Genomic DNA, 15,530 nt, shown 5'->3' on the forward strand with positions numbered 1-15,530 from the left:
ACCATGTCCTTGTCTCTCTCCCTCTCTCTGCCCCCTCCCCCTCGTTCCTCTATCGTCTACATTCCTTTCCTCTCCCTCTCTCTCCCCTCCTTCTCTTCTTTTCTCTCCTCTCTCCCTCCTTCTCCTTCCATTCCTTGTCTCTCTCCCTCTCTCTGCCCTCCCTCCCTCCAGTTCCTCTATCTGTCTAAATGTCCTTTCTCTCTCCCTCTCTCTGCCCTCCCCTCATTTCCTATCTGTCTAACCCATTCCTTGTCTCTCTCCCTCTCTCTGTCCCCTCCCTCCCCTCCATTCCCTATTCCCTTTTTCTCTCTCCTTCTCCCCTCCCCCTGTTCCTCCTATCCGATCTAACCCATGTCCTTGTCTCTCTCCCTCTCTCTCCCCCTCCCCTCCAGTTCCTCCCTATCCGTCTAACCCATTCCTTTCTCTCTCCTCTCTTCCCCCTCCCCCTCCAGTTCCTCCTATCTTCTAACCATTCCTTTCTCTCTCCCTCTCTCTACCCCTCCCCCTCCATTCCTCCTATCTGTCTAACTTCTTTCTCTCTCCCTCTCTCTGCCCCCCTCCCCCTCCAGTTCCTCCTATCCTCTAACCCATGTCCTTGTCTCTCTCCCTCTCTCTGCCCCCCTCCCCCCTCCAGTTCCTCCTATCTGTCTAACCCATTCCTTGTCTCTCTCCCTCTCTCTACCCCCCCCCTCCGTTCCTCCTATCTCTAACCCATTCCTTGTCTCTCTCCCTCTCTCTCCCCCTCCCCAGTTCCTCCTATCTGTCTACCCATGTCCTTGTCTCTCTCCCTCTCTCTACCCCTCCCCCTCCTCAGTTCCTCCTATCTCTCTAACCCATGTCTTGTCTCTCTCCCTCTCTCTGTCCCCCTCCCCTCCAGTTCCTCCTATCTGTCTAACCCATGTCCTTGTCTCTCTCCTCTCTCTCCCCTCCCCCTCCAGTTCCTCCTATCTGTCTCCCATGTCCTTGTCTCTCTCCTCTCTGCCCCTCCCCCTCTTCCCTATCTCTAACCCATGTCCTTGTCTCTCTCCCTCTCTCTGCCCCCTCCCCTCCCCCTCCGGTTCCTCCTATCGTCTAACCCATGTCCTTTCTCTCTCCCTCTCTCTGCCCCCCTTTCCTCCTATCTTCTCCCATTCCTTGTCTCTCTCCCTCTCTTTTCCCTCCCCCTCCCCTCAGTTCCTCCTATCCTCTAACCCATGTCCTTGTCTCTCTCCCTCTCTCTCCCCCTCCCCCTCCGTCCTCCTTCGTCTAACCATTCCTTCTCTTCCCTCTCTCTGCCCCCTCCCCCCTCCTATCCTCTAACCCATGTCCTTGTCTCTCTCCCTCTCTCTCTCCCCTCCCTCCCTCCAGTTCCTCCTATCCAATCTAACCCATGTCCTTGTCTCTCTCCCTCTCTCTCCCCCCCTCCCTCCCCTCCAGTTCCTCCTATCCATCAACCCATGTCCTTGTCTCTCTCCCTCTCTCTCCCCCTCCCCCTCCCCCTCCAGTTCCTCCTATCCTCTAACCCCATTCCTTGTCTCTCTCCTTCTCTCTCCCCCTCCCTCTCCTCCTATCCAGTCTAACCCATATCCTTGTCTCTCTCCCTCTCTCTGCCCCCCTCCCCCTCCAGTTCCTCCTATCTAGTCTAACCCCATGTCCTTGTCTCTCTCCCTCTCTCTCCTCCCTCCCCCTCCAGTTCCTCCTATCTGTCTAACCTATTCCTTGTCTCTCTCCCTCTCTCTGCCCCCTCCCCTCCCCCCTCCGTTCTCCTATCTGTAACCTGTCCTTGTCTCTCTCCCTCTCTCTCCCCCCTCCCCCTCCCCCTCCAGTTCCTCCTATCTGTCTACCCATGTCCTTGTCTCTCTCCCTCTCTCTGCCCCCTCCCTCCCAGTTCCTCCTCTAATGTCCTTGTCTCTCTCCCTCTCTCTCCCCCTCCCCCCTCCAGTTCCTCCTATCTGTCTAACCCATGTCCTTGTCTCTCTCCCTCTCTCTGCCCCCCCCCCCTCCAGTTCCTCCTATCCGTCTAACCCATGTCCTTCCCTCTCTCCCTCTCTCTGCCCCTCCCCTCCTCTCCTATCCGTCTAACCCATGTCTTGTCTCTCTCCCTCTCTCTCTCCTCCCCCTCCCCCTCAGTTCCTCTATCCAGTCTACTTCCTTTCTCTCTCCCTCTCTCTCCCCCCCACACTCCTCCATCATCTAACTTTTGTCTCTCTCCCTCTCTCTGTCCCCTCCTCCTCCCCTCCAGTTTCCTCCTATCTGTCTAACCCCATGTCCTTGTCTCTCTCCCTCTCTCTGTCCCCCCCCTCCCCCCTCCAGTTCCTCCTATCAAGTCTAACCCATGTCCTTGTCTCTCTCCCTCTCTCTCCCCCCTCCCCCCTCCTCTCTATCAAGTCTAACCCATGTCCTTGTCTCTCTCCCTCTCTCTCCCCCTCCCCCTTCCTCCAGTCTAACCCATGTCCTTGTCTCTCTCCCTCTCTCTGCCCCCTCCCCCTCCGTTCCTCCTATCTTCTAACCCATGTCCTTGTCTCTCTCCCTCTCTCTCCCCCTCCCTCCATTCCTCCTATCTGTCTACCCATGTCCTTGTCTCTCTCCCTCTCTCTCCCCCCTCCCCCCCTCCAGTTCCTCCTATCCTCTAACCCATGTCCTTGTCTCTCTCCCTCTCTCTCCCCTCCCGTCCTCCTATCTGTCTAACCCATGTCCTTTCTCTCTCCCTCTCTCTTCCCTCTCCCTCCTCCGTTCCTCCTTCGTCAACCCATGTCCTTGTCTCTCTCCTCTCTCCCCTTCTTTGTCATCTCTTCTCTCTTCCTCTCAGTTCCTCTATCAATCTAACCCATTCCTTGTCTCTCTCCCTCTCTCTCCCCCTCCCTCCCCCTCCAGTTCCTCCTTTCCTCTAACCCATTCCTTGTCTCTCTCCCTCTCTCTCCCCCCTCCCCCTCCTCCTATCTCCATTCCTTGTCTCTCTCCCTCTCTCTCCTCCTCCTCCCCCTCCGTTCCTCCTATCGTCTAACCCATGTCCTTGTCTCTCTCCCTCTCTCTTGCCCCCTCCCTCTTCCTCCATCTTCTAACCCATGTCCTTTCTCTCTCCCTCTCTCTCCCCCCTCCCCCTCAGTTCCTCCTTGTCTAACCCATTCCTTGTCTCTCTCCCTCTCTCTCCCCCTCCCCTCCCCTCCAGTTCCTCCTATCTGTTAACCCATATTTCTCTCTCCCCTCTCTCTGCCCCCTCCCCTCCTCCTATCCTCTAACCCATGTCCTTGTCTCTCTCCCTCTCTCTCCCCCTCCCCCTCAGTTCCTCCTATCTCTTCCCATTCCTTGTCTCTCTCCCTCTCTCTCCCCTCTCCCCTCAGTTCCTCCTATCTGTCTAACCCATGTCCTTGTCTCTCTCCCTCTCTCTCCCCCCCTCCCCTCCCCCCTCCAGTTCTCCTATCTCTAACCCCGTGTCCTTGTCTCTCTCCCTCTCTCTCCCCTCCCCCTCTCCAGTTCCTCCTATCCGTCTAACCCATTCCTTGTCTCTCTCCCTCTCTCTCCCTCCCTCCCTCTCCTCCTATCTTCTAACCCATTCCTTGTCTCTCTCCCTCTCTCTCCCCCCCCCCCTCAGTCCTCTATCTTCTAACCCATTCCTTGTCTCTCTCCCTCTCTCTCCCCCTCCCCTCCATTCCTCCTATTCTAACCCATTCCTTGTCTCTCTCCCTCTCTCTGCCCCCCTCCCTCTTCCTCCTATCTGTCTAACCCATGTCCTTGTCTCTCTCCTCTCTCTCCCCTCCCCTCCAGTTCCTCCTATCCGTCTAACCCATGTCCTTGTCTCTCTCCCTCTCTCTCCCCCTCCCCTTCTCCTTCTCCCCCTTCTTGTCTCTCTCCCTCTCTCTCCCCCTCCCTTTCCTCCTATTCTCCCATTCCTTGTCTCTCTCCCTCTCTCTCCCCTTCTCCCCTCCAGTTCCTCCTATCTCTCCCTTCCTTGTCTCTCCCCTCTCTCCCCTCCCTCCCTCCAGTTCCTCCTATCTAGTCTCCATTCTTGTCTCTCTCCCTCTCTCTCCCCCCTCCCCCCTCCAGTTCCTCCTATCCTCTAACCCATGTCCTTGTCTCTCTCCTTCTCTCTCCCCTCCCTCCCTATCAAGTCTAACCCTGTCTTGTTTCTCTCCCTCTCTCTGCCCCCTCCCCCTCCAGTTCCTCCTATCTGTCCACCCATGTCCTTGTCTCTCTCCCTCTCTCTGCCTCCTCCTCCCTAGTTCCTCCTATCTGTCTACCCTATGTCCTTCTCTCTCTCCCTCTCTCTGCCCCCTCCCCCCTCCCCCTCCAGTTCCTCCTATCTTCTAACCCATGTCCTTGTCTCTCTCCTCTCTCTGCCCTCCCCCTCCGTTCCTCTATCCTCTAACCCATGTCCTTGTCTCTCTCCCCTCTCTCTGCCCCCCTCCCTCCAGTTCCTCCTATCTGTCAACCCATTCCTTGTCTCTCTCCCTCTCTCTGCCCCCTCCCCCTCCCCCTCAGTTCCTCCTATCTGTCTACCCATTCCTTGTCTCTCTCCCTCTCTCTGCCCCCTCCCTCCTTCCTCCTATCTTCTCCTTCCTTGTCTCTCTCCCTCTCTCCCCCCCCCTCCTATCCTCTAACCATGTCCTTTCTCTCTCCCTCTCTCTCCCCCTCCCCCTCAGTTCCTCCTATCCTCTAACCATTCTTTCTCTCTCCTCTCTCTCCCTCCCACTCCTCCTATCAAGTCCCCCATTCCTTGTCTCTCTCCTCTCTCTGTCCCCTCCCTCCCCCTCCAGTTCCTCCTATTTCTAACCCATGTCCTTGTCTCTCTCCCTCTCTCTGTCCCTCCTCCCTCCCTCCCGTTCCTCCTATCCTCTAACCCATGTCTTTCTCTCTCCCCTCTCTCCCTCCTCTTCCGTCTCTGTCTTGTCTCTCTCCCTCTCTCTCCCCTCCCTCCTCCTATCTCTACCCAGTGTCCTTGTCTCTCTCCCTCTCTCTGCCCCCCCCCCCTCAGTTCCTCCTATCTGTCTAACCCATGTCCTTGTCTCTCTCCCTCTCTCTGCCCCCCTCCCCTCCAGTTCCTCCTATCTGTCTAACCCTATGTCCTTGTCTCTCTCCCTCTCTCTGCCCCCTCCCCTCCCCCTCCAGTTCCTCCTATCCGTCTAACCCATGTCCTTGTCTCTCTCCTCTCTCTGCTCCCCTCCCCCTCCTCCATCAAGTCTAACTCATGTCCTTGTCTCTCTCCCTCTCTCTCCCCCTCCCCCCTCCAGTTCCTCCTTCCGTCTAACCCATGTCCTTGTCTCTCTCCCTCTCTCTGCCCCTCCCACCTCCTCCTATCCAGTCTAACCCATGTCCTTGTCTCTCTCCCTCTCTCTGTCCCCCTCCCCCTCCCCCTCCAGTTCCTCCTATCTGTCTAACCCATGTCCTTGTCTCTCTCCCTCTCTCTGTCCCCTCCTCCCCCTCCAGTTCCTCCTATCATGTCTAACCCATGTCCTTGTCTCTCTCCCTCTCTCTTCCCCCTCCCCCTCCTCCTATCCATCTAGCCCATGTCCTTGTCTCTCTCCCTCTCTCTGCCCCCTCCCCTCCTCCTATCCGTCTAACCCATGTCCTTGTCTCTCTCCTCTCTCTGCCCCTCCCCCTCCAGTTCCTCCTATCTGTCTAACCTATGTCCTTGTCTCTCTCCTCTCTCTGCCCCCCTCCCCCTCAGTTCCTCCTATCTGTCTAACCCCTGTCCTTGTCTCTCTCCCTCTCTCTCCCCCCTCCCCCTCCCCCCTCCAGTTCCTCCTATCCGTCTAACCCATGTCCTTGTCTCTCTCCCTCTCTCTGCCCCCTCCCCCCTCCTCCTATCCGTCTAACCCATGTCCTTGTCTCTCTCCCTCTCTCTGTCCCCTCCCTCCTCCCCCCTCCAGTTCCTCCTATCCGTCTAACCCATGTCCTTGTCTCTCTCCCTCTCTCTGCCCCTCCCTCCCCCTCCTCCTATCAGTCTAACCCATGTCCTTGTCTCTCTCCCTCTCTCTCCCCCCTCCCTCCAGTTCCTCCTATCTGTCTAACCCATGTCCTTGTCTCTCTCCCTCTCTCTGCCCCCTCCCTCCCCCCTCAGTTCCTCCTATCTGTCTAACCCATGTCCTTGTCTCTCTCCCTCTCTCTGTCCCCCCCCCCCTCCCCCCTCCAGTTCCTCCTATCTGTCTAACCCATGTCCTTGTCTCTCTCCCTCTCTGCCCCCCTCCCCTCCAGTTCCTCCTATCCGTCTAACCCATGTCCTTGTCTCTCTCCCTCTCTCTGCCCCCTCCCCCTCCAGTTCCTCCTATCTGTCTAACCCATGTCCTTGTCTCTCTCCCTCTCTCTTTCCCCTCCCCCCTCCCCCCTCCAGTTCCTCCTATCTGTCTAACCCATGTCCTTGTCTCTCTCCCTCTCTCTGTCCCTCCCCCTCCCTCCAGTTCCTCCTATCTGTCTAACCCATGTCCTTGTCTCTCTCCTCTCTCTGTCCCTCCCCCCCCCCTCCAGTTCCTCCTATCTGTCTAACCCATGTCCTTGTCTCTCTCCCTCTCTCTGTCCCTCCCCCTCCCCCTCCAGTTCCTCCTATCTGTCTAACCCATGTCCTTGTCTCTCTCCCTCTCTCTGTCCTCCCCCTCCTCCAGTTCCTCCTATCTGTCTAACCCATGTCCTTGTCTCTCTCCCTCTCTCTGTCCCTCCCCCTCCCCCTCCAGTTCCTCCTATCTGTCTAACCCATGTCCTTGTCTCTCTCCCTCTCTCTGTCCCTCCCCCTCCCCCTCCAGTTCCTCCTATCCAGTCTAACCCATGTCCTTGTCTCTCTCCCTCTCTCTGCCCTCCTCCAGTTCCTCCTATCCAGTCTAACCCATGTCCTTGTCTCTCTCCCTCTCTCTGTCCCCTCCCCCTCCCCCTCCAGTTCCTCCTATCTGTCTAACCCATGTCCTTGTCTCTCTCCCTCTCTCTCCTCCTCCCTCCTCCGTTCCTCCTATCCCGTCTAACCCATTCCTTGTCTCTCTCCCTCTCTCTGCCCCCCTCCCCCCTCCAGTTCCTCCTATCTGTCTAACCCATGTCCTTGTCTCTCTCCCTCTCTCTGCCCCCTCCCCCCTCCCCCCTCCAGTTCCTCCTATCCGTCTAACCCATGTCCTTGTCTCTCTCCCTCTCTCTGTCCCCTCCCCCCTCCAGTTCCTCCTATCCGTCTAACCCATGTCCTTGTCTCTCTCCCTCTCTCTGCCCCCTCCCCCCCCCCCTCCAGTTCCTCCTATCCGTCTAACCCATGTCCTTGTCTCTCTCCCTCTCTCTGCCCCCTCCCCCTCCCCCCCCCCCTCCAGTTCCTCCTATCTGTCTAACCCATGTCCTTGTCTCTCTCCGTCTCTCTGCCCCCTCCCCCTCCCCCCTCCCCCTCCAGTTCCTCCTATCTGTCTAACCCATGTCCTTGTCTCTCTCCCTCTCTCTGCCCCCTCCCCCCTCCTCCTATCCGTCTAACCCATGTCCTTGTCTCTCTCCCTCTCTCTGCCCCCTCCCCCTCCCCCTCCAGTTCCTCCTATCTGTCTAACCCATGTCCTTGTCTCTCTCCCTCTCTCTGCCCCCTCCCCCCTCCAGTTCCTCCTATCCGTCTAACCCATGTCCTTGTCTCTCTCCCTCTCTCTGCCCCCTCCCCCTCCTCCTATCTGTCTAACCCATGTCCTTGTCTCTCTCCCTCTCTCTGCCCCCTCCCCTCCCCCTCCCCCTCCTCTGCTACCCCTTGTCCTTGTCTCTCTCCCTCTCTCTGCCCCTCCCCTCCTATCTGTCTAACATACCCTGTCTCTCTCCCTCTCTCTGCCCCCTCCCCCCTCCTCCTATCTGTCTAACCCATGTCCTTGTCTCTCTCCCTCTCTCTGCCCCCTCCCCCCTCCTCCTATCCGTCTAACCCATGTCCTTGTCTCTCTCCCTCTCTCTGCCCCCTCCCCCCTCCAGTTCCTCCTATCTGTCTAACCCATGTCCTTGTCTCTCTCCCTCTCTCTGCCCCCTCCCTCCAGTTCCTCCTATCCGTGTAACCCATGTCCTTGTCTCTCTCCCTCTCTCTGCCCCTCCCCCCTCCTCCTATCTGTCTAACCCATGTCCTTGTCTCTCTCCCTCTCTCTGCCCCCTCCCCCCTCCCCCCTCCCTCCTATCCGTCTAACCCATGTCCTTGTCTCTCTCCCTCTCTCTGCCCCCTCCCCCCTCCTCCTATCTGTCTAACCCATGTCCTTGTCTCTCTCCCTCTCTCTGCCCCCCTCCCTCCTCCTATCTGTCTAACCCATGTCCTTGTCTCTCTCCCTCTCTCTGCCCCCCTCCCCCTCCCCATCCTCCTATCAAGTCTAACCCATGTCCTTGTCTCTCTCCCTCTCTCTGCCCCCTCCCCCTCCCCCTCCCCCTCCGTCTAACTATGTCCTTGTCTCTCTCCCTCTCTCTGCCCCTCCCCCTCCCCCTCCTCCTATCCGTCTAACCCATGTCCTTGTCTCTCTCCCTCCTCTCTGCCCTCCCTCCCCCTCCCCCTCCGTCTAACCCCATGTCCTTGTCTCTCTCCCCTCTCTCTGCCCCCTCCCCCTCCTCCTATCTGTCTAACCCATGTCCTTGTCTCTCTCCCTCTCTCTCCCCCCTCCCCCCTCCCCCCCCCCTCCAGTTCCTCCTATCCGTCTAACCCATGTCCTTGTCTCTCTCCCTCTCTCTGCCCCCTCCCCCTCCTCCTATCTGTCTAACCCATGTCCTTGTCTCTCTCCCTCTCTCTGCCCCCTCCCCCCCTCCTCCTATCTGTCTAACCCATGTCCTTGTCTCTCTCCCTCTCTCTGCCCCCCTCCCCCCTGCAGCGTCTTGGCTGTGACAACATGCTGGAATCCCCCCAGCAGGAGGACCACTGTCTGCAGTGTGGGGGCAACGGACAGTCCTGCTACCCTATCAGGAGCACCTTCAATATGAACAACCTGCCCAAAGGTAAGGTACGGATTAGGGGTTGCAAAATTCTGCTAACTTTCCCAAATGTCCCAGAAAAGTTTCCAGAAATCCAGTTTAGAAGATTCCTAGAATCATAATGGAATAAGTAGCAAATCCGACCAGGATTTCTGGAAAACCTGGGAATGTTTTGAAAGTTACTGTAATTTTGCAACCCTGCAGATTGTCCCTTTCACCTCACATTTCCAATGATGGTAGTGATTCCCCATGGTGCAGTTGTTGGCTCTAAAAAGTTCATGCTGTGGTATTGGCAGAACAACAGAATACCTTTGCTCAACAGCGTCTTCTAGCGATAGTTTTAGTGTCCGCAACTGTAGTAACTCTGGCTGTCCACTGATGTGTTTTGTCTCCCCCTTGTGTCCCTTCCCACCCAGGGTATAACCAGGTGTTCTATCTCTCCTGTTCTCCTCCCTCCCAGGGTATAACCAGGTGTTCTATCTCTCCTGTTCTCCTCCCTCCCAGGGTATAACCAGGTGTTCTATCTCTCCTGTTCTCCTCCCTCCCAGGGTATAACCAGGTGTTCTATCTCTCCTGTTCTCCTCCCTCCCAGGGTATCAACCAGGTGTTCTATCTCTCCTGTTCTCCTCCCTCCCAGGGTATAACCAGGTGTTCTATCTCTCCTGTTCTCCTCCCTCCCAGGGTATAACCAGGTGTTCTATCTCTCCTGTTCTCCTCCCTCCCAGGGTATAACCAGATGTTCTATCTCTCCTGTTCTCCTCCCTCCCGGGGTATAACCAGGTGTTCTATCTCTCCTGTTCTCCTCCCTCCCAGGGTATAACCAGGTGTTCTATCTCTCCTGTTCTCCTCCCTCCCAGGGTATAACCAGGTGTTCTATCTCTCCTGTTCTCCTCCCACCCAGGGTATAACCAGGTGTTCTATCTCTCCTGTTCTCCTCCCTCCCAGGGTATAACCAGGTGTTCTATCTCTCCTGTTCTCCTCCCTCCCAGGGTATAACCAGGTGTTCTATCTCTCCTGTTCTCCTCCCTCCCAGGGTATAACCAGGTGTTCTATCTCTCCTGTTCTCCTCCCCTCCCAGGGTATAACCAGGTGTTCTATCTCTCCTGTTCTCCTCCCTCCCAGGGTATAACCAGGTGTTCTATCTCTCCTGTTCTCCTCCCTCCCAGGGTATAACCAGGTGTTCTATCTCTCCTGTTCTCCTCCCTCCCAGGGTATAACCAGGTGTTCTATCTCTCCTGTTCTCCTCCCTCCCCAGGGTATAACCAGGTGTTCTATCTCTCCTGTTCTCCTCCCTCCCAGGGTATAACCAGGTGTTCTATCTCTCCTGTTCTCCTCCCTCCCAGGGTATAACCAGGTGTTCTATCTCTCCTGTTCTCCTCCCCTCCCAGGGTATAACCAGGTGTTCTATCTCTCCTGTTCTCCTCCCTCCCAGGGTATAACCAGGTGTTCTATCTCTCCTGTTCTCCTCCCTCCCAGGGTATAACCAGGTGTTCTATCTCTCCTGTTCTCCTCCCTCCCAGGGGTATAACCAGGTGTTCTATCTCTCCTGTTCTCCTCCCACCCAGGGTATAACCAGGTGTTCTATCTCTCCTGTTCTCCTCCCCTCCCAGGGTATAACCAGGTGTTATATCTCTCCTGTTCTCCTCCCTCCCAGGGTATAACCAGGTGTTCTATCTCTCCTGTTCTCCTCCCTCCCCAGGGTATAACCAGGTGTTCTATCTCTCCTGTTCTCCTCCCTCCCAGGGTATAACCAGGTGTTCTATTTCTCCTGTTCTCCTCCCTCCCAGGGTATAACCAGGTGTTCTATCTCTCCTGTTCTCCTCCCTCCCAGGGTATAACCAGGTGTTCTATCTCTCCTGTTCTCCTCCCTCCCAGGGTATAACCAGGTGTTCTATCTCTCCTGTTCTCCTCCCTCCCAGGGTATAACCAGGTGTTCTATCTCTCCTGTTCTCCTCCCACCCAGGGTATAACCAGGTGTTCTATCTCTCCTGTTCTCCTCCCTCCCAGGGTATAACCAGGTGTTCTATCTCTCCTGTTCTCCTCCCCTCCCAGGGTATAACCAGGTGTTCTATCTCTCCTGTTCTCCTCCCTCCCAGGGTATAACCAGGTGTTCTATCTCTCCTGTTCTCCTCCCTCCCAGGGTATAACCAGGTGTTCTATCTCTCCTGTTCTCCTCCCACCCAGGGTATAACTCAGGTGTTCTATCTCTCCTGTTCTCCTCCCTCCCAGGGTATAACCAGGTGTTATATCTCTCCTGTTCTCCTCCCTCCCAGGGTATAACCAGGTGTTCTACTCTCTCCTGTTCTCCTCCCTCCCAGGGGTATAACCAGGTGTTCTATTTCTCCTGTTCTCCTCCCTCCCAGGGTATAACCAGGTGTTCTATCTCTCCTGTTCTCCTCCCTCCCCAGGGTATAACCAGGTGTTCTATCTCTCCTGTTCTCCTCCCTCCCAGGGGTATAACCAGGTGTTCTATCTCTCCTGTTCTCCTCCCTCCCAGGGTATAACCAGGTGTTCTATCTCTCCTGTTCTCCTCCCTCCCAGGGTATAACCAGGTGTTCTATCTCTCCTGTTCTCCTCCCTCCCAGGGTATAACCAGGTGTTCTATCTCTCCTGTTCTCCTCCCTCCCAGGGTATAACCAGGTGTTCTATCTCTCCTGTTCTCCTCCCTCCCAGGGTATAACTCAGGTGTTCTATCTCTCCTGTTCTCCTCCCTCCCAGGGTATAACCAGGTGTTCTATCTCTCCTGTTCTCCTCCCTCCCAGGGTATAACCAGGTGTTCTATCTCTCCTGTTCTCCTCCCTCCCAGGGTATAACCAGGTGTTCTATCTCTCCTGTTCTCCTCCCTCCCAGGGTATAACCAGGTGTTCTATCTCTCCTGTTCTCCTCCCTCCCAGGGTATAACCAGGTGTTCTATCTCTCCTGTTCTCCTCCCTCCCAGGGTATAACCAGGTGTTCTATCTCTCCTGTTCTCCTCCCCTCCCAGGGTATAACCAGGTGTTCTATCTCTCCTGTTCTCCTCCCTCCCAGGGTATAACCAGGTGTTCTATCTCTCCTGTTCTCCTCCCTCCCAGGGTATAACCAGGTGTTCTATCTCTCCTGTTCTCCTCCCTCCCAGGGTATAACCAGGTGTTCTATCTCTCCTGTTCTCCTCCCTCCCAGGGTATAACCAGGTGTTCTATCTCTCCTGTTCTCCTCCCTCCCAGGGTATAACCAGATGTTCATCATCCCTGTGGGAGCCACCTCCATCCGCATCAGAGAGACTGTTGCCACTCGTAACTACCTGGGTGAGTCCTTAATTCCTTGGACGACTGGATGTTTAATGGTTAGGCTAGACAGACGACATAGCTATCAACTGTCCTGTACATTTAATGTAATTAAGATCAGTGAGGCGTCAGTGACCTCAGTGACCTTGTAATTGGACAGTAAAAGAGGAGTTCAAACTTATCATGACAACATGAAATGAGTATGTAGAGGACAACTCTATTTAATGACTAAGACTCTAACCAAGGCTACTGTGTCTGTCATCAGCCGTTAAGAACCTGACTGTGACTCTAACCAAGGCTACTGTGTCTGTCATCAGCCGTTAAGAACCTGACTGTGACTCTAACCAAGGCTACTGTGTCTGTCATCAGCTGTTAAGAACCTGACTGTGACTCTAACCAAGGCTACTGTGTCTGTCATCAGCCATTAAGAACCTGACTGTGACTCTAACCAAGGCTACTGTGTCTATCATCAGCCGTTAAGAACCTGACTGTGACTCTAACCAATGCTACTGTGTCTATCATCAACCATTAAGAACCTGATTGTGACTCTAACCAAGGCTACTGTGTCTATCATCAGCCGTTAAGAACCTGACTGTGACTCTAACCAAGGCTACTGTGTCTATCATCAGCCGTTAAGAACCTGACTGTGACTCTAACCAATGCTACTGTGTCTATCATCAACCGTTAAGAACCTGGCTGTGACTCTAACCAAGGCTACTGTGTCTATCATCAGCCGTTAAGAACCTGGCTGTGACTCTAACCAAGGCTACTGTGTCTATCATCAGCCGTTAAGAACCTGACTGTGACTCTAACCAAGGCTACTGTGTCTATCATCAGCCGTTAAGAACCTGGCTGTGACTCTAACCAAGGCTACTGTGTCTGTCATCAGCCGTTAAGAACCTGACTGTGACTCTAACCAAGGCTACTGTGTCTGTCATCAGCCGTTAAGAACCTGGCTGTGACTCTAACCAAGGCTACTGTGTCTGTCATCAGCCGTTAAGAACCGGACTGTGACTCTAACCAAGGCTACTGTGTCTGTCATCAGCCGTTAAGAACCTGACTGTGACTCTAACCAAGGCTACTGTGTCTGTCATCAGCCGTTAAGAACCTGACTGTGACTCTAACCAAGGCTACTGTGTCTGTCATCAGCCGTTAAGAACCTGACTGTGACTCTAACCAAGGCTACTGTGTCTATCATCAGCCGTTAAGAACCTGACTGTGACTCTAACCAAGGCTACTGTGTCTATCATCAGCCGTTAAGAACCTGACTGTGACTCTAACCAATGCTACTGTGTCTATCATCAACCATTAAGAACCTGATTGTGACTCTAACCAAGGCTACTGTGTCTATCATCAGCCGTTAAGAACCTGACTGTGACTCTAACCAAGGCTACTGTGTCTATCATCAGCCGTTAAGAACCTGACTGTGACTCTAACCAATGCTACTGTGTCTATCATCAACCATTAAGAACCTGATTGTGACTCTAACCAAGGCTACTGTGTCTATCATCAGCCGTTAAGAACCTGACTGTGACTCTAACCAAGGCTACTGTGTCTATCATCAGCCGTTAAGAACCTGACTGTGACTCTAACCAAGGCTACTGTGTCTGTCATCAGCCGTTAAGAACCTGACTGTGACTCTAACCAAGGCTACTGTGTCTGTCATCAGCCGTTAAGAACCTGACTGTGACTCTAACCAAGGCTACTGTGTCTGTCATCAGCCGTTAAGAACCTGACTGTGACTCTAACCAAGGCTACTGTGTCTATCATCAGCCGTTAAGAACCTTACTGTGACTCTAACCAAGGCTACTGTGTCTGTCATCAGCCGTTAAGAACCTGACTGTGACTCTAACCAAGGCTACTGTGTCTGTCATCAGCCGTTAAGAACCTGACTGTGACTCTAACCAAGGCTACTGTGTCTGTCATCAGCCGTTAAGAACCTGACTGTGACTCTAACCAAGGCTACTGTGTCTGTCATCAGCCGTTAAGAACCTGACTGTGACTCTAACCAAGGCTACTGTGTCTGTCATCAGCCGTTAAGAACCTGACTGTGACTCTAACCAAGGCTACTGTGTCTGTCATCAGCCGTTAAGATCCTGGCTGTGACTCTAACCAAGGCCACTGTGTCTGTCATCAGCCGTTAAGAACCTGACTGTGACTCTAACCAAGGCTACTGTGTCTGTCATCAGCCGTTAAGAACCTGGCTGTGACTCCTAACCAAGGCTACTGTGTCTATCATCAACCGTTAAGAACCTGACTGTGACTCTAACCAAGGCTACTGTGTCTGTCATCAGCCGTTAAGAACCTGACTGTGACTCTAACCAAGGCTACTGTGTCTGTCATCAGCCGTTAAGAACCTGACTGTGACTCTAACCAAGGCTACTGTGTCTGTCATCAGCCGTTAAGAACCTGACTGTGACTCTAACCAAGGCTACTGTGTCTATCATCAGCCGTTAAGAACCTGACTGTGACTCTAACCAAGGCTACTGTGTCTGTCATCAGCCGTTAAGAACCTGACTGTGACTCTAACCAAGGCTACTGTGTTTGTCATCAGCCGTTAAGAACCTGACTGTGACTCTAACCAAGGCTACTGTGTCTGTCATCAGCCGTTAAGAACCTGACTGTGACTCTAACCAAGGCTACAGTGTCTGTCATCAGCCGTTAAGAACCTGACTGTGACTCTAACCAAGGCTACTGTGTCTGTCATCAGCCATTAAGAACCTGACTGTGACTCTAACCAAGGCTACTGTGTCTATCATCAGCCATTAAGAACCTGACCGTGACTCTAACCAAGGCTACTGTGTCTGTCATCAGCCGTTAAGAACCTGACTGTGACTCTAACCAAGGCTACTGTGTCTGTCATCAGCCGTTAAGAACCTGACTGTGACTCTAACCAAGGCTACTGTGTCTATCATCAGCCGTTAAGAACCTGACTGTGACTCTAACCAAGGCTACTGTGTCTATCATCAGCCATTAAGAACCTGACTGTGACTCTAACCAAGGCTACTGTGTCTATAATCAGCCATTAAGAACCTGACTGTGACTCTAACCAAGGCTACTGTGTCTATCATCAACCGTTAAGAACCTGACTGTGACTCTAACCAAGGCTACTGTGTCTATCATCAACCGTTAAGAACCTGACTGTGACTCTAACCAAGGCTACTGTGTCTGTCATCAGCCGTTAAGAACCTGACTGTGACTCTAACCAAGGCTACTGTGTCTATCATCAGCCATTAAGAACCTGACTGTGACTCTAACCAAGGCTACTGTGTCTGTCATCAGCCATTAAGAACCTGACTGTGACTCTAACCAAGGCTACTGTGTATATCATCAGCCGTTAAGAACCTTACTGTGACTCTAACCAAGGCTACTGTGTCTGTCATCAGCCGTTAAGAACCTGACTGTGACTCTAAC

The 15,530-nt window shown here is 54.0% G+C and overlaps 1 protein-coding gene across 1 annotated transcript in view; it reads left to right on the forward strand.

The window, feature by feature from the left end:
- paplna (papilin a, proteoglycan-like sulfated glycoprotein) overlaps nt 1-15,530 on the forward strand; it is a 126,826-nt gene that overhangs the window by 32,514 nt on the left and 78,782 nt on the right. Inside the window, exons 8-9 of the mRNA XM_041847385.2 lie at nt 8,754-8,877; nt 12,057-12,137. Of these exons, the coding sequence (XP_041703319.2) occupies nt 8,754-8,877; nt 12,057-12,137 (205 nt within the window). The remainder of the gene's footprint in view (nt 1-8,753; nt 8,878-12,056; nt 12,138-15,530) is intronic.

This window comes from Coregonus clupeaformis, chromosome 25 (genome assembly GCF_020615455.1).
Source record: "Coregonus clupeaformis isolate EN_2021a chromosome 25, ASM2061545v1, whole genome shotgun sequence".
Classification (NCBI taxonomy): Eukaryota; Metazoa; Chordata; class Actinopteri; order Salmoniformes; family Salmonidae; genus Coregonus; species Coregonus clupeaformis.